The following is a 20076-nucleotide window of genomic DNA, read 5'->3' on the forward strand; positions in this document are numbered from 1 at the left end:
AGTCCATCTCTAAGAAGAAGATTGAGAAAGCAGCAACATGTCATGTTGTAAAGTATCTTACTCTGTGGGTGTCTGGTCTGTCCAGGGATGGATCTGGTCTGAGGGTAGTGTGGTGCTTCCTCTGAGTTATGGTTCTGGTGAGGCTGTGACCCTGCTGGCACTGTCTGTCTGTTAGGGTACTGGTTTTGGTGAGGTTGTGACCCTGCTGGTACGATCTGTCTGTTTGGGTACTGGGTTTGGGGTGGCTGTGACCCGGCTGGTACGGTCTGTCTGTTAGGAGCAGCCTTCAGCTCAGAGCAGTCTGGTCCCTGGTAACTAGGGCAACACCTCCACTCCAGGTCTGTCACCGTCTTATAGGCGATCTTATAGGCCGGCCGGAACCGCGTCCGATACCTGGGAGAGAAGGCAGGACAAACCTGTAAGTGCATACACACACACAAACGCAGGCACGTACAAACACACAAAGACAAACGTCTTCAAATTTCTACTTAAGTCTATGACATTATTCCTCTTTTGATAATAGAATCTTTGTTGAGAATATTACAAACTGATGCTAAACTTACAAGGATAGAGGTGTTGCAGATGCAATCATTATGTAGGTGTAGTGGAGGATGAAACAGGGTCTGTGCCACCAGTAAGTACAGATTGTAGCTTGGCTTTCGACTGGTCTAAGACACTGCATCTCAGTGCAAGAGGCATTAGGGTTGGGCTGCATCACATCCGGCCGTGACTGGGATTCCCATAGGGAGGCTCACAATTGGCCCAGCATCGTCCGGGATTGGCCGGGGTAGGCCATCATTGTAAATAAGAATTTGTTCTTAACTGACTTGCCTAGTAACTGGATCCTGGACTTCCTGACGGGTCACCCCCAGGTGATAAGTGTAGGCACCAACACGTCTGCCATGCTGATCCTCAGCACTGGGGCCCCTCAGGGGTGTGTACTTAGTCCCCTCCTGTATTCCCTGCTTACCCACGACTGTGTGGCCAAACATGACTCTAACACCATCATTAAGTTTGCTGACGACACAACGGTGGTAAGCCTGATCACCGACAATGATGAGCTGGCCTATAGGGAGGTCAGAGAACTGGCAGTGTGGTGCCAGGACAACAACCTCTCCCTCAATGTGAGCAAGACAAAGTAGCTGGAAAAGGCAGACCAAACAGGCCCCCATTAACATCGACAGCGCTGTAGTCTAGCGGGTTGAGAGTTTCAAGTTCCTTGGGGTCCACATCACCAAAGTACTATCATGGTCCAAACATACCAAGACAGTCGTGAAGAGGGCACGACAAAACCTTTTCCCCCTCAGGAGACTGAACAGATCTGGCATGGGCCCCCAGATTCTCAAAAGGTTCTACAGCTGCACCATTGAGAGCATCACCGCCTGTTATGGCAACTGCTCGACATCTGACCGTAATGCGCTACAGAGGGTAGTGTGAATGGCCCAGTACATCATTGGGGCTAAACTTCCTGCCATCCAGGACCTATATAATAGGCAGTGTCAGAGGAAAGCCAATAAAATTGACAGAGACTCCAGTCACTCAAGTTATAGAATGTTTTCTCTGATTCCGCATGGAAAGCGGTACCAGAGCGCCAAGTCTAGGACTAAAAGGCTCCTCAATAGCTTCTACCCCAAGCCTTTAGACTGCTGAACAATTCATAAAAATCACACCAGACAATTTGCATTGACACACCCCCCGTTCTACACTATATATACCATTTAGCAGACGCTACATACTGTTTGTATGTTACCTATGCATAGTCACTTCACCTCCACCTACATGTACAGATTACCTCAACTAGTCTGTACCCCTGCATACTGACTCGGTACCGGTACCCCCTGTATATAGCCTCGGTATTGTTATTCTTATTGTGTTACTGTTTATTATTACTTTTTATTTTAGTCTACTTGGTAAATATTTTCTTCTTCTTGAACTGCACTGTTGATTAAGGGCTTAAGTATTTCACTGTAAAGTCTAACACTTGTTATATAAGTATTTCTAACACTTGCTGTATTCGGCGCATGTGGAAAATAAAGTTTGATTTGAAATAAAGTTTAAATAAAAAATGTCAACAGTAGTATAAATCCCCACAGCAGGACAATTTCCTGGAAAGAAACTCAACTGGTGTTGCTCATTCAGCCGACAGAAACTTTGAACTTGTCCCCATTAAGCAACGAGTTGGAGTCAGAGGCCGAGGCTTCTCAGGTCTCTACTCCTCCCGTTACAGGGTCTGAGCCGCTGAAGCCTTCCATCATTAGCTCTGACAAATTGAAAACCCTAGTCATTGGTGACTCCATTACCCACAATATTAGACTTAAAAGAATCATCCAGCGATCATACACTGTTTACCCGGGGGCAGGGCTACTGACGTTAAGGCTAATCTGAAGATGGTGCTGGTGCTGGCTAAGGCTAAAACTGCCGAGTGTGGAGAGTATAGACATATTGTTATCCACGTCGGCACCAACGAGGTTAGGATGAAACAGTCAGAGGTCACCAAGCGCAGCATAGCTTCAGCGTGTAAATTATCCAGAAAGATTGTATCGGCATTGAGTAATTGTCTCTGTCCCCTTCCCAGTTAGGGGGAGTGATGAGCTCTACAGCAGAGTCTCACAACTCAATCGCTGGTTGAAAACGGTTTTCTGCTCCTCCCAAAAGATAGAATTCGTAGCTAATTGGCCCTCTTTCTAGGACTCACCCACAAACAGGACCAAGCCTGGCTGGCTGAGGAGTGACGGACTCCATCCTAGCTGGAGGGGTGTTCTCATCTTATCTACCAACGTAGACAGGGCTCTAACTTCTATAGCTCCACAATGAGATAGGGTGCAGGCCAGGCAGCAGGCTGTTAGCCAGCCTGCCAGATTAGTGGAGTCTGCCACTAGCAGTCAGTGTAGTCAGCTCAGCTATCCCCATTGAGACCGTGTCTGTGCCTCGACCTAGGTTGGGCAAAACTAAACATGGCAGTGTTCACCTTAGCAATCTCACTAGGATAAAGACCTCCTCCATTCCTGTCATTATTGAAATAGATTGTGATATCTCATCTCAAAATAGGGCTAATTTGTGCCTAACTGAGGATCTAAAGCGTAATACCCTAGATGCAGTCCCTAAAAACAAAAAAAATGAATATTTGTTAAAAGAAAAGAAAATACCCAAGCCCAGGCTTCCAGAAAATTGGAACAGAAATGGTGCTTCACCAAACTGGAAGTCTTCCGACTACCTTGGAAATATATATGAATAATAATATCAGTATCGAAGAGCCCTCACTCCTGCTCGATCATCCTATTTTTCCAACCCAGTTGAGGAGAATACCAACAATCCTAAATAAATTTTTTGATACTGTCGCAAAGCTAACTAAAAAGCAACATTCCTCAAGAGAGGATGGCTTCCACTTCAGCAGTGATAAATTCATGAACTTCTTGCCAAAATATCATGATCATTTGAAAGCAAATTACAGACTCCTCTTTGAATCTGCGTATTTCTCCAAAACTCAGTTGTCCTGAGTCTGCACAGAACTGACAGGACCTAGGATCAATGGAGACACTCACATTTTTAAATCCTGTATCTCTTGACACTGTTAGGTTCTAATTATCAGAGTAAATAACTCAATGGACATTATGAAAGCATAACCAAGTTTAATTCTTCCCAGAGGATCAATACAGCTGCATTAGACAAAACAGGTTTCCACCACCACAAGTGTATATACTCCAATTTAAGAACTCCTCTTTCTCTCCAATCCTTACATCTATGATGGTTCGACAGGAAGACGAAGTAATAGGGTGATAAGCCATCATTTCTCCCTTAAGGGGATCTGACCTGACCTCATCCCCTCATTTGCCTAATCCACAGATGTCCATCCGTATCCCCTACAGCAATCCTGTGACTTCTTCCTGTCCACCACATTCCAAAACCATCTGGCCCTACAGATAACCATTAACTTCTGATGTAAAAAAAACTAGCATAGCAATGTTCCAAGTTTAACCCAGAATCCAACAACACATGAATTAAAAATAGTCACAGCCTCTAAACCTTCAAGCTGCATACTGGACCCTATTCCTACTAAACTACTGAAAGAGCTACTTCCTGTGCTTGGCCCTCCTATGTTGAACAATAAATGACTCCCTATCCACCGGATGTGTACCAAACTCACTAAAAGTGGCAGTAATAAAGCCTCTCTTGAAAAAGCCAAATCTTGACCCAGAAAATGTACAAAACTATTGGCCTATATCGAATCTCCCATTCACTTTCACTGCTATGCGGATGACACACAGCTGTACATTTTGATGAAACATGGTGAAGCCCCAAAATGTCCTATTCTGGACACCTTTGTTTCGGACATAAGGAAGTGGATGGCGGCAAATGTTCTACTTTTATACTCGGACAAAACAGAGATGCTTGTTCTAGGTCCCAAGAAACAAAGAGATCTTCTGTTGGATCTGACAATTAATATCGATGGTTGTACAGTCATCTCAAATAAAACTGTGAAGGACCTCTGCGTTACTCTGGACCCTGAACTCTCTTTTGATGAACATATTAAGAATATTTCAAGGAGGGGCCTCCTTAGCGGTGGGAAGCCCGGACCTGATACAGACTTCAAACAGCATCGCTGCCCTGGATCCAGAGGTTCCAGCAACTTCATCCCTTGGGGCTTCCACTTCGTGATCAGATCCAGAGGTACCAGTGCCTTCGTCCCCTGTTCTGTCTCCCTCTCCGGTGGCTTCTACGGTGAATGAGGCTCCGGAGGTACCTGCACATTCGTCCCCTGTTTTGTCTCCTTCTCCGGTGGCTTCTATGGTGAATGAGGCTCTGGAGGTACCTGCACCTTCATCCCCTGTTTTGTCTCCCTCTCCGGTGGCTTCTACGGTGAATGAGGATTCATTGGTTATGGGAGGCTTCAACCGGGTGCCAAGAGTTGCAGCTGTGCGAGATGGTGCCTCTCGCCAGTCCTTGACGGGTCAACCTGAATCATACGAGGTGTAGTAATGGGTGTATTTCCTCTCCCATCTCGCCGGCTGTTGTTTTAGACAGCTCTAAGGTACCAAATGGCTCGATTACTGGAGAAAAATACATGATCTACCCCAGGGCACAAGAACAGGGTATTACTAGGCTCCCCACCGTTATACGTCAATACATAGAGGTTAATGCTGTTGCAGCCCATGTGGGATAGAATTCCATTAGGAATGGTAGCTCGGAATGGCTGAAACAGGATTTTGAAGAACTGATTCTGTCTCTGCTGGACACAAAAATATGTTCTATAATTTCTGGCTCTGTGACCTTGCTGGGTCGATGTAGTGAACATTTTAGCAGTCTATAGCGCTTCACAACTGACTACGTGACTTCTGCAGCTTCATTGGTGTGTCAAAGTTGTCTACAAAAGTTACCTAATGAAGCAGAGAGGATGGAATCCACCCTAATCATCGAGGTGCCTGGATCTTCCCCCATACAGCCTCCAGTTGCCTGTTCTTCCCCCTACAGCCTCCAGCTGACTGTTCTTCCCCATACAGCCTCCAGCTGACTGTTCTTCCCCCATACAGCCTCCAGCTGACTGTTCTTCCCCCATACAGCCTCCAGCTGACTGTTCTTCCCCCATACAGCCTCCAGCTGACTGTTCTTCCCCCATACAGCCTCCAGCTGACTGTTCTTCCCCCATACAGCCTCCAGCTGACTGTTCTTCCCCCATACAGCCTCCAGCTGACTGTTCTTCCCCATACAGCCTCCAGCTGCCTGTTCTCCCCCCATACAGCCTCCAGTTGCCTGTTCTCCCCCCATACAGCCTCCAGTTGCCTGTTCTCCCCCATACAGCCTCCAGTTGCCTGTTCTCCCCCATACAGCCTCCAGTTGCCTGTTCTTCCCCCATACAGCCTCCAGTTGCCTGTTCTCCCCCCCCATACAGCCTCCAGTTGCCTGTTCTCCCCCATACAGCCTCCAGTTGCCTGTTCTTCCCCCATACAGCCTCCAGTTGCCTGTTCTTCCCCCATACAGCCTCCAGTTGCCTGTTCTTCCCCCATACAGCCTCCAGTTGCCTGTTCTTCCCCCATACAGCCTCCAGTTGCCTGTTCTTCCCCCATATAGCCTCCAGTTGCCTGTTCTTCCCCCATACAGCCTCCAGTTGCCTGTTCTTCCCCCATACAGCCTCCAGTTGCCTGTTCTTCCCCCCATACAAAAAATATATATATTCAAAAAATGAATAAGGTATTAGGTGAACAATAGGTAAGTATAGAAATAAAAACAACAGTAAAAAGACAGTGAAAAATATAATTAGCGAGTCTATATACAGTAGCGAGGCTATATACAGGCACCAGTTAGTCGGGCTGATTGAGGTAGTATGTAAATGTAGATATGGTTAATAAAGTGACTTTGCATATATGATAAAGAGAGAGTAGCAGTAGCGTAAAAGATGGGTTGGTGGGTGGTGGGTAGCGTGACACAATGTAAATACCCAGTTAGATGGAAAGCAACAGAAAGAGAGAGCAACAGATAGGTGGATAGCAACAGAAAGAGAGAGCAACAGAAAGAGAGAGCAACAGAAAGAGAGAGCAACAGAAAGAGAGAGCAACAGAAAGAGAGAGCAACAGAAAGAGAGAGCAACAGAAAGAGAGAGCAACAGAAAGAGAGAGCAACAGAAAGGTGGATAGCAACAGAAAGAGAGAGCAACAGATAGGTGGATAGCAACAGAAAGAGAGAGCAACAGATAGGTGGATAGCAACAGAAAGAGAGAGCAACAGATAGGTGGATAGCAACAGAAAGAGAGAGCAACAGATAGGTGGATAGCAACAGATAGGTGGATAGCAACAGATAGGTGGATAGCAACAGATAGGTGGATAGCAACAGATAGGTGGATAGCAACAGATAGGTGGATAGCAACAGATAGGTGGATAGCAACAGAAAGAGAGAGCAACAGATAGGTGGATAGCAACAGATAGGTGGATAGCAACAGAAAGAGAAAGCAACAGAAAGAGAAAGCAACAGAAAGAGAAAGCAACAGAAAGAGAAAGCAACACAAAGGTGGATAGCAACAGATAGGTGGACAGCAACAGATAGGTGGACAGCAACAGATAGGTGGACAGCAACAGATAGGTGGACAGCAACAGATAGGTGGACAGCAACAGATAGGTGGACAGCAACAGATAGGTGGACAGCAACAGATAGGTGGACAGCAACAGACAGGTGGACAGCAACAGACAGGTGGACAGCAACAGACAGGTGGACAGCAACAGACAGGTGGACAGCAACAGACAGGTGGACAGCAACAGACAGGTGGACAGCAACAGACAGGTGGACAGCAACAGATAGGTGGACAGCAACAGACAGGTGGACAGCAACAGACAGGTGGACAGCAACAGACAGGTGGACAGCAACAGATAGGTGGACAGCAACAGATAGGTGGACAGCAACAGAAAGAGAGAGCAACAGAAAGAGAAAGCAACAGAAAGAGAAAGCAACAGAAAGAGAGAGCAACAGATAGGTGGACAGCAACAGATAGGTGGACAGCAACAGATAGGTGGACAGCAACAGATAGGTGGACAGCAACAGATAGGTGGACAGCAACAGATAGGTGGACAGCAACAGATAGGTGGACAGCAACAGATAGGTGGACAGCAACAGATAGGTGGACAGCAACAGATAGGTGGACAGCAACAGAAAGAGAGAGTAACAGATAGGTGGACAGCAACAGATACGTGGACAGCAACAGATACGTGGACAGCAACAGATACGTGGACAGCAACAGATCAAGAGAAAGCAACAGATCAAGAGAAAGCAACAGATCAAGAGAAAGCAACAGATCAAGAGAAAGCAACAGATCAAGAGAAAGCAACAGATCAAGAGAAAGCAACAGATAGGTGGACAGCAACAGATGGGTGGACAGCAACAGAAAGAGAGAGTAACAGAAAGAGAGAGTAACAGATAGGTGGACACCAACAGAAAGAGAGTAACAGAAAGAGAGTAACAGAAAGAGAGAGTAACAGATAGAGAGTAACAGAAAGAGAGAGTAACAGATAGGTGGACACCAACAGAAAGAGAGAGCAACAGAAAGAGAGCAACAGAAAGAGAGCAACAGAAAGAGAGCAACAGAAAGAGAGCAACAGAAAGAGAGCAACAGAAAGAGAGCAAGATCAAGAGAAAGCAACAGATCAAGAGAAAGCAACAGATCAAGAGAAAGCAACAGATAGGTGGACAGCAACAGATGGGTGGACAGCAACAGATGGGTGGACAGCAACAGAAAGAGAGAGTAACAGAAAGAGAGAGTAACAGATAGGTGGACACCAACAGAAAGAGAGAGCAACAGAAAGAGAGCAACAGAAAGAGAGCAACAGAAAGAGACAGCAACAGATAGGTGGACAGCAACAGATAGGTGGACAGCAACAGATGTAACAGAAAGTGGACAGCAACAGAAACAGCAACAGTGTAAGCAGAAAGAGTGTAACAGAAAGAGAGTAACAGAAAGATAGTAACAGAAAGAGAGTAACAGAAAGAGAGTAACAGATAGGTGGACACCAACAGAAAGAGAGAGCAACAGAAAGAGAAAGCAACAGAAAGAGAAAGCAACAGAAAGAGAAAGCAACAGAAAGAGAAAGCAACAGAAAGAGAAAGCAACAGAAAGAGAAAGCAACAGATCAAGAGAAAGCAACAGACGGGTGGACAGCAACAGACGGGTGGACAGCAACAGACGGGTGGACAGCAACAGACGGGTGGACAGCAACAGACGGGTGGACAGTAACAGACGGGTGGACAGCAACAGACGGGTGGACAGCAACAGACGGGTGGACAGCAACAGACGGGTGGACAGCAACAGACGGGTGGACAGCAACAGACAGGTGGACAGCAACAGACAGGTGGACAGCAACAGACAGGTGGACAGCAACAGAAAGAGAAAGCAACAGAAAGAGAAAGCAACAGATAGGTGGACAGCAACAGATAGGTGGACAGCAACAGATAGGTGGACAGCAACAGATAGGTGGACAGCAACAGATAGGTGGACAGCAACAGATAGGTGGACAGCAACAGATAGGTGGACAGCAACAGATAGGTGGACAGCAACAGATAGGTGGACAGCAACAGATAGGTGGACAGCAACAGATAGGTGGACAGCAACAGATAGGTGGACAGCAACAGAAAGAGAGAGTAACAGATAGGTGGACAGCAACAGATACGTGGACAGCAACAGATACATGGACAGCAACAGATACGTGGACAGCAACAGATCAAGAGAAAGCAACAGATCAAGAGAAAGCAACAGATCAAGAGAAAGCAACAGATCAAGAGAAAGCAACAGATCAAGAGAAAGCAACAGATCAAGAGAAAGCAACAGATCAAGAGAAAGCAACAGATAGGTGGACAGCAACAGATGGGTGGACAGCAACAGAAAGAGAGAGTAACAGAAAGAGAGAGTAACAGATAGGTGGACACCAACAGAAAGAGAGTAACAGAAAGAGAGTAACAGAAAGAGAGAGTAACAGATAGAGTAACAGAAAGAGAGAGTAACAGATAGGTGGACACCAACAGAAAGAGAGAGCAACAGAAAGAGAGCAACAGAAAGAGAGCAACAGAAAGAGAGCAACAGAAAGAGAGCAACAGAAAGAGAGCAACAGAAAGAGAGCAAGATCAAGAGAAAGCAACAGATCAAGAGAAAGCAACAGATAGGTGGACAGCAACAGATGGGTGGACAGCAACAGATGGGTGGACAGCAACAGAAAGAGAGAGTAACAGAAAGAGAGAGTAACAGATAGGTGGACACCAACAGAAAGAGAGAGCAACAGAAAGAGAGCAACAGAAAGAGAGCAACAGAAAGAGACAGCAACAGATAGGTGGACAGCAACAGATAGGTGGACAGCAACAGATAGGTGGACAGCAACAGAAAGAGTGTAACAGAAAGAGAGTAACAGAAAGATAGTAACAGAAAGAGAGTAACAGATAGGTGGACACCAACAGAAAGAGAGAGCAACAGAAAGAGAAAGCAACAGAAAGAGAAAGCAACAGAAAGAGAAAGCAACAGATCAAGAGAAAGCAACAGACGGGTGGACAGCAACAGACGGGTGGACAGCAACAGACGAGTGGACAGCAACAGACGGGTGGACAGCAACAGACGGGTGGACAGCAACAGACGGGTGGACAGCAACAGACGGGTGGACAGCAACAGACAGGTGGACAGCAACAGACAGGTGGACAGCAACAGACAGGTGGACAGCAACAGACAGGTGGACAGCAACAGAAAGGTGGATAGCAACAGAAAGAGAAAGCAACAGACAGGTGGACAGCAACAGACAGGTGGACAGCAACAGAAAGGTGGATAGCAACAGAAAGAGAAAGCAACAGAAAGAGAAAGCAACAGAAAGAGAAAGCAACAGATAGGTGGACAGCAACAGATAGGTGGACAGCAACAGATAGGTGGACAGCAACAGATAGGTGGACAGCAACAGATAGGTGGACAGCAACAGATAGGTGGACAGCAACAGATAGGTGGACAGCAACAGATAGGTGGACAGCAACAGATAGGTGGACAGCAACAGATAAAAGAGAGAACAACAGATAGGAGGACAGTAACAGACAAAGAGAGAGCAACAGACAGGTGGATAGTAACAGATAGGTGGATAGCAACAGATAAAAGAGAGACTAAACAATTTAAGTCCAGTAGTGAAACAGAGCTGTCTAACCATAACCCAATGCCAGGCCTCCTCCCTATCTCTCTCACGGAAACTTGGGTTCAGGTTTCTCTGACCTGCCTCCCAGGAGATTCTGGGATTTCCAGATCATTTTCCATCATGCAGAGAAAGGAGTTAGGGTTAGAAAAAGAAAGCAAAGGCATGAACTCTAATAGTTTACCAGCCCCTTTGTGTCTTTCTCTTTCCCTCTCGTTCTCTCTCCCTCCCTCTGCCTGTCTCTCTAATAGTTTACCAGCCCCTTTGTGTCTTTCTCTTTCCCTCTTGTTCTCTCTCCTTCCCTCTGTCTCTCTCTCTAATAGTTTACCAGTCCCTGTGTCTCTTTCCCTCTCGTTTTCTCTTCCCATCTCTGCCTCCCTCTCTAATAGTTTACCAGCCCCTTTGTGTCTTTCTCTTTCCCGCTCGTTCTCTCTCCCTTCCTCGGCCTCTCTAAGAATTTACCAGTCCCTTCCGCTCTCTCTCTCTCTCCTTCCGTCTCTCTCTCTAATAGTTTACCAGTCCCTTTGTGACTCTTTCTCATTCTCTCACACTCCCTCTGTCTCTCTCTACTTCCCTCCTTGTCACCCTCCCTCTCCGTGTCTCCCTCCCTCCCCATGTCTCCCTCCCTCCCCGTGTCTCCCTCCCTCCCCGTGTCTGTCTCCCTCCCAGTGTCTGTCTCCCTCCCAGTGTCTGTCTCCCTCCCAGTGTCTGTCTCCCTCCCAGTGTCTGTCTCCCTCCCAGTGTCTGTCTCCCTCCCAGTGTCTGTCTCCCTCCCCTCCCGCGTCTCCCTCCCGCGTCTCCCTCCCGCGTCTCCCTCCCGCGTCTCCCTCCCGCGTCTCCCTCCCGCTCGCTCTCTCATTTTTATTCCATGAAGTCATGACCGTTTGAGAACAGATTACACAAGACAGAGGTGTTCTCAAGGGGGTAAAACGTCAAATATTTATCTTCACTCCAACTATGTGTCGAACGTGTATTTTGCAAAATAGTGTGGCCACAAGTTCCAACTTACAATAAAACCATGACGTCACTCTAAACATGAATGTCACAGTGTTATGGCAAAACCGAGGTCCTGATTGTTGGAGCCAAAGCACAGGGAGAGAATCTGTCTGAACATTTTAATTAATGGGCAATAAAGATAAAACACCTGGAAAATAAACCTAAGTGTTATTTTAGATTCTGAACTACATTTCGAATCACACATTAGGAATGTGACCACAATAGCTTTTTAATATCTGAGGAACATTTCCAAGGTGTGGCTGTTTCTCTCTCAGGCTGATACAGAGACACTCATCCATGCCTTTATTACAAGCAGGCTTGACTACAGTATTGCTCTCCTGTCTGGTCTACCTAAGAAAGCTATTGGTCATCTGAAAAACATACAGAATGCTGCAGCATGGGTACTGACCAAGATCAGACAGAGAACACACACTACATCGGTTTTAACCTCTCTAGGGTATGTGGGATGCTAGCGTCCCATCTGGCCAACATCCAGTGAGATTGCAGAGCGCCAAATTCAAATACAGAAATACTCATTATAAAAATTCAGAACAAGACACATTTTACATAGGTTTAAAACCTCTTACGGAGGCTGCGAATTTTCAGCACTCTGCTACTCATGCCAGGAATATAGTATATGCATATGATTAGTATGTGTGGATAGAAAACACTCAGACGTTTCTAAAACTGGTTAAATCACAGCTGTGACTATAACAGAACGTGCGTTTCATCGAAAAGTGCAGGAAAATCTGATCACTGAAAATGGAAAAATATATCCATGCGCCACTTCAACCAATTGTTAAAGGTGACCCAGATTAAATGAGGCCGAGGTTGCAATACCTACAGCTTCCACACGATGTCAACAGTCTTGTCATTTGCCTACAATTTGTTTCTTGGTCAAACGAAGAAGAGACAGCCCATTTCTTCAGGTATCCGACCGGATATTTTGGTTGAGATTTACCCGGACATTATTTCCAGACGGACAGCTATAGAATAAACATCGCCTCGTGACCAATTTGATCGCTTATTAACGTTTACTAATACCTAAAGTTGCATTACAAAAGTATTTCAAAGTGTTTTGTGAAAGTTTATCGTCGACTTTTTTAATTTTAAAAAATGACGTTAGAAAACGCTATTTTTTTTCGTTGTTCACACAGTCTTCATAGATCGATATCTAGGCATCTATCTAGATATCTATATGGACAGATTTAATCGAAAAAAAGACCCAATAGTGATTATGGGACATCTAGGAGTGCCAACAAAGAAGATGGTCAAAGGTAATGAATGTTTTATATTTTATTTGTGCGGTTTGTGTAGCGCCGACTATGCTAATTATTTTGTTTACGTCCCCTGCGGGTCTTTTGGGGTGTTACATGCTATCAAATAATAGCTTCTCATGCTTTCGCCGAAAAGCATTTTACAAATCTGACTTGGTGGATAGATTCACAACGAGTGTAGCTTTAATTCACTACCTTGAATGTGTATTTTAATGAAAGTTTAATGACAGTTTGAGTTTTATAAAAAAAACTATAGGTGGCGCTCTGAAACTCCACTGAGTGATGTTCCTGCCAGGGAACTGTATTCTGCTACATCCTGAAGAAGAGATTAAGATTTGGATTAACTTCTTGTGAATCCAACCATGGTGTCAGATTTAAAAAAATGCTTGACGGCAAAATCATACCTTACGATTATTTGAGAACATAGCCCAGTTGACAAATTATTACAAACAGCCAAGCAGAAGAGTTACAAAACTGAGAAATAGAGATAAAATGAATCCCTTACCTTTGATGATCTTCATATGGTGGCACTCAGAAGACATTCATTTACTCAATAAATGTTCGATAAAGTCTATTTATATCCAAAAACCTCGGTTTTGTTCGCACGTTTTCTTCAGTAATCCACAGGCTCAAACGCAGTCAGAACAGGCAGACAAAAAAATCCCAATTGTATCCGTAAAGTTCATAGAAACATGTCAAACAATGTTTATATTTAATCCTCAGGTTGTTTTTAGCCTAAATGTTCTATAATATTTCAACCGGACAACAACATTGTCAATATAAAAGGTAAACAAGAAATGCACTCCCTCAGGATTGCGCATGAAAAAGCTCTGTGACATGTCAATGGATACTGTAATGGCATTGAATAGAAAACTACAAAAAAAAATACTTCCTGATTGGATTTTTCTCAGGTTTTCACCTGCCAAATCATTTCTGTTATACTCACAGACACTATTTTAACCGTTTTGGAAACTTTCGAGTGTTTTCTATCCAAATCTACCAGTTATATGCATATCATATCTTCTGGGCCCGAGGAGCAGGGCATTTAATTTAGGCATGCTTTTCATCCAAAAATCCGAATGCTGCCCCCTACCCTAGACAAGTTTTAACGTCTCTGCACTGGCTGCCTGTGAGTTTTAGAATTAATTTTAAGATTCTTGAATCGGTTTTTAAATCAATTCACGATTGTGCACCTCAATACATGTCAGACATGCTTTAAGTTATGTACACAGTAGGTCCCTCAGGTCCTTTGGGGGGCCGAAACTGTGGATATATCTAAAAGAGATCTTAAAACATATATTTAGCTTTTCTTTTCCTCAGGGTGCTTTTTAGTTGTTCAGTTTGTGTCATTATTTTGTTTGCGTTGCATTTCATGACTGAAATGTGATGTATTATTAAAGTATGATTAGATTTGATGGTAAATCTAATTGAGTGGAACCCCATCAGTGGAACCCAATCAGTGGACCCTGGGCTGCCCAGCTATGGTAAATCTAATGGTGTGAAACCCATCAGTGGAACCTGGGCTTTTTTTAATTTCACCTTTATTTAACCAGGTAGGCCAGTTGAGAACAAGTTCTCATTTACAATGTGAATCTTAAGGGATCTCAGACAATACGAAAGAGTTGTTGAACAGGCTAGTAATAGGGGTTGCAAAAATTGCGATGGATAATTTTAGAAAGAGAGGGTTCAGATTGTCAAGCCCAGCTGATTTGTAGGGGTCCAGATTTTGCAGCTCCTTCAGAACATCAGCTATCTGGAATTGGGTGAAGGAGAAATGGGGGGCTTGGGAAAGTTGCTGTGGGGGGTGCAGAGCTGTTGACCGGGGTAGGGGTAGCCAGGTGGAAAGCATGGCCAGCCGTAGAAAAATACTTATTGAAATTCTCGATTGTCGTAGATTTATCGGTGGTGACAGTGTTTCCAAGCCTCAGTGCAGTGGGCAGCTAGGAGGGGGTGCTCTTATTCTCCATGGAGAATACTGTAGCTCAGTTGGTAGAGCATGGCGCTTGTAACGCCAGGGTAGTGGGTTCGATTCCCGGGACCACCCATACGTAGAATGTATGCACACATGACTGTAAGTCGCTTTGGATAAAAGCGTCTGCTAAATGGCATATATTATTATTAACAGCACGAGCTCTGAAGAAAGACGGGGGGACATCAATTCACATATGGTGTCCAGGGCACAGTTGGGGGCAGAAGGTGGTGTCTATAGCAAGCGGCAACGGTGAGAGACTTGTCTCTGGAAAGGTGGATTTTTAAAAGTAAGAGCTCAAATTGTTTGGACACAGACCTGGATAGTAAGACAGAACTCTGTAGGCCTTCTTTGCAGTAGATTATGGTATGGTTAGGGATGGACATTTCAGGGTTTTTGGTAGTCTTCCTAAGCCAGGATTCAGACACAGCTAGGACATCCGGTTTGGCAGAGTGTGCTAAGGCAGTGAATAAAACAAACTTAGGGAGGAGGCTTCTAATGTTAACATCTAAGATCTATGAGGGTGCCTGCATTTACGGATTTAGGGTTGTATCTGGTAGGTTCCATGATAATTTGTGTGAGATTGAGGGCATTTTTGTTAGATTGTAGGACGGCCGGGGTGTTAAGCATATCCCAGTTTAGGTCACCTAACAGTACAAACTCTGAAGATAAATGGGGGGACATTAAATTCACATATGGTGTCCAGGGCACAACTGGGGGCTGAGGGGGTCTATAACAAGGGGCAACAGTGAGAGACTTGTTTCTGGAAGGTGGATTTTTAAAAGAAGAAGCTCAGACTGTTTGGGTATAGACCTGGATAGCATGACAGAGCTCTGCCGGCTATCTCTGCAGTAGATTGCAACTCAATCCCCTTTGGCAGTTCTATCTTGGCGGATTTTTTTTTCTCCCACCTTTATTGTGACAGACAACACAGAATTACACATGGAATAAACAATAAACAAGCCAATAACACAATAAACTGGTGAATGACACAGTAGAAAAAAAGTGTATATATATATACAGTGTGTGCAAAAGGCATGAGGAGGTAGGCAATAAATAGGCCATAGGAGCGAATAATTACAATTTAGCAGATTAACACTGGAGTGATAAATGAGCAGATGTGCAAGTAGAGACACTGTTGGGCAAAAGAGCAGAAAATTAAACAAAATAAAAACAGTATGGGGATGAGCTAGGTAGATTGGGTGAGCTATTTACAGATGGACTATGTACAGCTGCAGCAATTGGATAGCTGCTCAGCTATCTGATGTTTTAAGTTGGTGAGGGAAATAAAACTCTTTGCTGTAGTTGGTGAGTGAATTGAGTGAAACCCCATCAATGGAACCCCAAATGGGCTGTCCTGCTATGGTAAATCTAATGGTGTGAAACCCCATCAGTGGAACCTGGGCTGTCCAACTATGGTAAATCTAATGGTGTTAAACCCCATCAGTGGAACCTGGGCTGTCCAACTATGGTAAATCTAATGGTGTTAAACCCCATCAGTGGAACCTGGGCTGTCCAACTATGGTAAATCTAATGGTGTGAAACCCCATCAGTGGAACCTGGGCTGTCCAACTATGGTAAATCTAATGGTGTGAAACCCCATCAGTGGAACCTGGGCTGTCCAACTATGGTAAATCTAATGGTGTGAAACCCCATCAGTGGAACCTGGGCTGTCCAACTATGGTAAATCTAATGGTGTTAAACCCCATCAGTGGAACCTGGGCTGTCCAACTATGGTAAATCTAATGGTGTTAAACCCCATCAGTGGAACCCCATCAGTGGAACCTGGGCTGTCCAACTATGGTAAATCTAATGGTGTGAAACCCCATCAGTGGAACCTGGGCTGTCCAACTATGGTAAATCTAATGGTGTGAAACCCCATCAGTGGAACCTGGGTTGTCCTGCTATGGTAAATCTAATGGTGTGAAACCCCATCATTGGAACCCCATCAGTAGAACCTGGGCTGTCCAACTATGGTAAATCTAATGGTGTTAAACCCCATCAGTGGAACCCCATCAGTGGAACCTGGGCTGTCCAACTATGGTAAATCTAATGGTGTGAAACCCCATCATTGGAACCCCATCAGTAGAACCTGGGCTGTCCAACTATGGTAAATCTAATGGTGTTAAACCCCATCAGTGGAACCCCATCAGTGGAACCTGGGCTGTCCTGCTATGGTAAATCTAATGGTGTGAAACCCCATCAGTGGAACCTGGGCTGTCCAACTATGGTAAATCTAATGGTGTTAAACCCCATCAGTGGAACCCCATCAGTGGAACCCCATCAGTGGAACCTGGGCTGTCCTGCTATGGTAAATCTAATGGTGTTAAACCCCATCAATGGAACCCCATCAGTGGAACCTGGGCTGTCCAACTATGGTAAATCTAATGGTGTGAAACCCCATCAGTGGAACCTGGGCTGTCCAACTATGGTAAATCTAATGGTGTTAAACCCCATCAGTGGAACCCCATCAGTGGAACCCCATCAGTGGAACCTGGGCTGTCCAACTATGGTAAATCTAATGGTGTTAAACCCCATCAGTGGAACCCCATCAGTGGAACCCCATCAGTGGAACCCCGGATGCCCAGTTATGAAATGTTTCCAGTGACGCTCTAATAATGAAAACAACAACTTTCATTTGATGTTGTCAGAGTCATTCATTCTGTGGTTGATCAGTCATCCCGTCAGTCTTATTACTGGAATAAATGAGCTAATCAGAGTGGATTAATCATTGCTGTTCACTGGCTAACTCATAAGTACTTTCCAAACTGCTGTTTTCTCCCTTCTGTCCTCCCTTTTCCTAACCCTTCTCACCCCTCCAGTGGACCTGAGGTGACTAAGTAGTAAGGAGCAACTCCACCTAGTTTCCATCACATTGCTGTAACATCCCCAGCCCTCTTAGAGCCCATCCCTCTCTGTCCTCCACCCATCCCTCTCTGTCATCCCTCTCTCGGTCCTCCACCCATCCCCCTCTCCCATACCTCTCTGTCACCCCTCTCTCTGTCCTCCACCCATCCCTCTCTCCAGGGAAACTTACATCACTTGTTGCTCACAGTCTGGGTCATGGTTTGGGCACGGTGCCACCTCAGGCTCCACAAAGCTCTCCACATTCCCCTGGACGGTACAGCTCACGTTCTTATGGACCACATATGCACACCAGTTCCTAGAGGGGGAGGAGAGAAAGAGAGAGATGTGTAAGCAAAATATGTCATTGGTAACCAACCATCAGGCAACAATTCCAACCCTTCCAAGCTTGAGAAATAAGATACAAATAGTATATTGTCTGATAGAAATAGTTAGAGAATAGAGAATAGAGAAATAAAAGAGAAATAAATAGAGAAATAAAAGTCAGCATCTGTGTGGATCATTTAGCTGTAGCTGACTGGTGCAGATAACCAGCCTATCACATTACAGGGTGACTGGTTTCCACCTCCAATTAGTATATCTACTGATTGACATGTGATTTTATCATTATGGATTAGAGCAGATCGGTTGATATGTACAGTGGAGACACAGACAGGCTGCATCAGAACACAGAACACAGATTATAATGCTGCAGCAAACAGACAAGACTAGACACACTCAGTGGTGCATTATTCTCCATAACAAAACTCAGAAACAACTCAATACAACAATTTAGTGATAAATAACTGCAGTAAAATAATTCAAAATGTAAACGTATATTGAAATAATGTAATGTAATCACGTGTAGTCACTTCATTTACTGCACTAATTAAAGAGAAAAAGTCCTGCGAAAATAAAATAAGATCGCAACGACACAGAACACAACTCGTTTGAGGCAAATGGAAATAAATAAAACAGATTAACAATAGATACAAATAATTATTTACCTATTCCTCTGTGACTGTCGGTGTCTCGCTCCCTGGTACGCAGCTCCTTGGAAAAGGTTGTAGTTCGGCGGATTTTGTCCGTTGGTGACAGAAAAATTGAATAACAGAGAGAACAATGTCCATGTTACCCCCAAATCAGCTGCTCCCCACTTCATCGTAGACAACAGATTACATGAACTACTACGGAACACGGACAAGAAATGTTCAGATATATGTATCTTTTAAAAGTTTGTATCCTGTGGCGGCCGCCCGGTAACTGAGCAGAACCTGACAAAATGTTGGAGATCTCTTTGCGGGTCGCTGTTGACTCCACTGGAACGACGTAGCTGTTAGACTCCTTTCCCCTCCCATCCTCCCTGCCTTCCTTCGACCCCAGCCTCTCCCCTCTCCACCCCATGAGAAACAAACACGCCCCGAATTGTCCGCAGCTTGTACTGTGCGCGCACACGCTGTAACAGCGCGTACTGTGCCCTGCAGGCAGACTGTTACAAACATTTATAGCATCTACCTTCTTGCTGTTCCCCTGAATGTTTGTACAATGTTATGTTGCTACCATGTTGTTGTCATGTGGTGTTGCCAACATGCTGTGTTGTCATGTGTTGCTACCATGTTGTTCTCATGTTGTGTTGCTACCATGTTGTGTTGTCATGTGTTGCTGCCATGCTATGTTGTTGTTTTAGGTCTCTCTTTATTTAGTGTTGTGTTGTCTATCTTGTCGTGATGTGTGTTTGCCTTTTGGTAGGCCATCATTGTAAATAAGAATTTGTTCTTAACTGACTTGGCTAGTTAAATAAAGGTTACATACATTAAAACACATCTGCTATCGGTTCGGTCACATTGAAGACCAATTACGTGCCTGATTTTGTTGTGGGAGACTTTTGAGAAAACATTTCATATCTTATATATATTTAACTTAATAATACGATTTAGTAATATCCCCTCTAATTTTAGTCATTGACTATTAGTCAAATTGATAAGAGTGAGTCAAATACATTTCCTGGGATGTCTTTTTCACCATGCATTCCCTATGCCGCTAAATAGTGAATCAAACATCAGATATATGAGTACTGTAGACTCCTGTCATGATGTTGAATTAGTCAATGAATGGTGAGGAATATTTAAGGCCAGGTTCCTATATTTCCTTGTGTTATTAGGTACAGTCATCATCTTTTACTGTGGATGGAGGCAAATTGTTACAGTCTTGTACCAATTAACCTCTACGTGATCGGTATGTCCCCCGCAGGATAGTTGAGCTAACATAGGCTAATGTGATTAGCATGAGGTTGTAAGTAACAAGAACATTTCCCAGGACATTGTTACAGTCTTGTACCAATTAACCTCTACATGATCGG

At 44.6% G+C, this 20076-nt stretch overlaps 1 protein-coding gene across 1 annotated transcript in view; it reads right to left on the reverse strand.

Annotated features, from left to right (window-relative positions):
- Positions 1 to 19087, reverse strand: part of LOC124033066 (EMILIN-2-like) — a 104163-nt gene extending 85076 nt beyond the window's left edge. Inside the window, exons 1-3 of the mRNA XM_046344990.1 lie at positions 18725 to 19087; positions 17911 to 18036; positions 62 to 393 (exon numbers count right to left, since the gene is read on the reverse strand). Of these exons, the coding sequence (XP_046200946.1) occupies positions 62 to 393; positions 17911 to 18036; positions 18725 to 18879 (613 nt within the window). The 5' untranslated portion in view covers positions 18880 to 19087. The remainder of the gene's footprint in view (positions 1 to 61; positions 394 to 17910; positions 18037 to 18724) is intronic.
- Between the last annotated feature and the right edge of the window lie 989 nt (positions 19088 to 20076).

The sequence above is a fragment of the Oncorhynchus gorbuscha genome, linkage group LG04, assembly GCF_021184085.1.
Source record: "Oncorhynchus gorbuscha isolate QuinsamMale2020 ecotype Even-year linkage group LG04, OgorEven_v1.0, whole genome shotgun sequence".
In the NCBI taxonomy this organism is placed as follows: domain Eukaryota; kingdom Metazoa; phylum Chordata; class Actinopteri; order Salmoniformes; family Salmonidae; genus Oncorhynchus; species Oncorhynchus gorbuscha.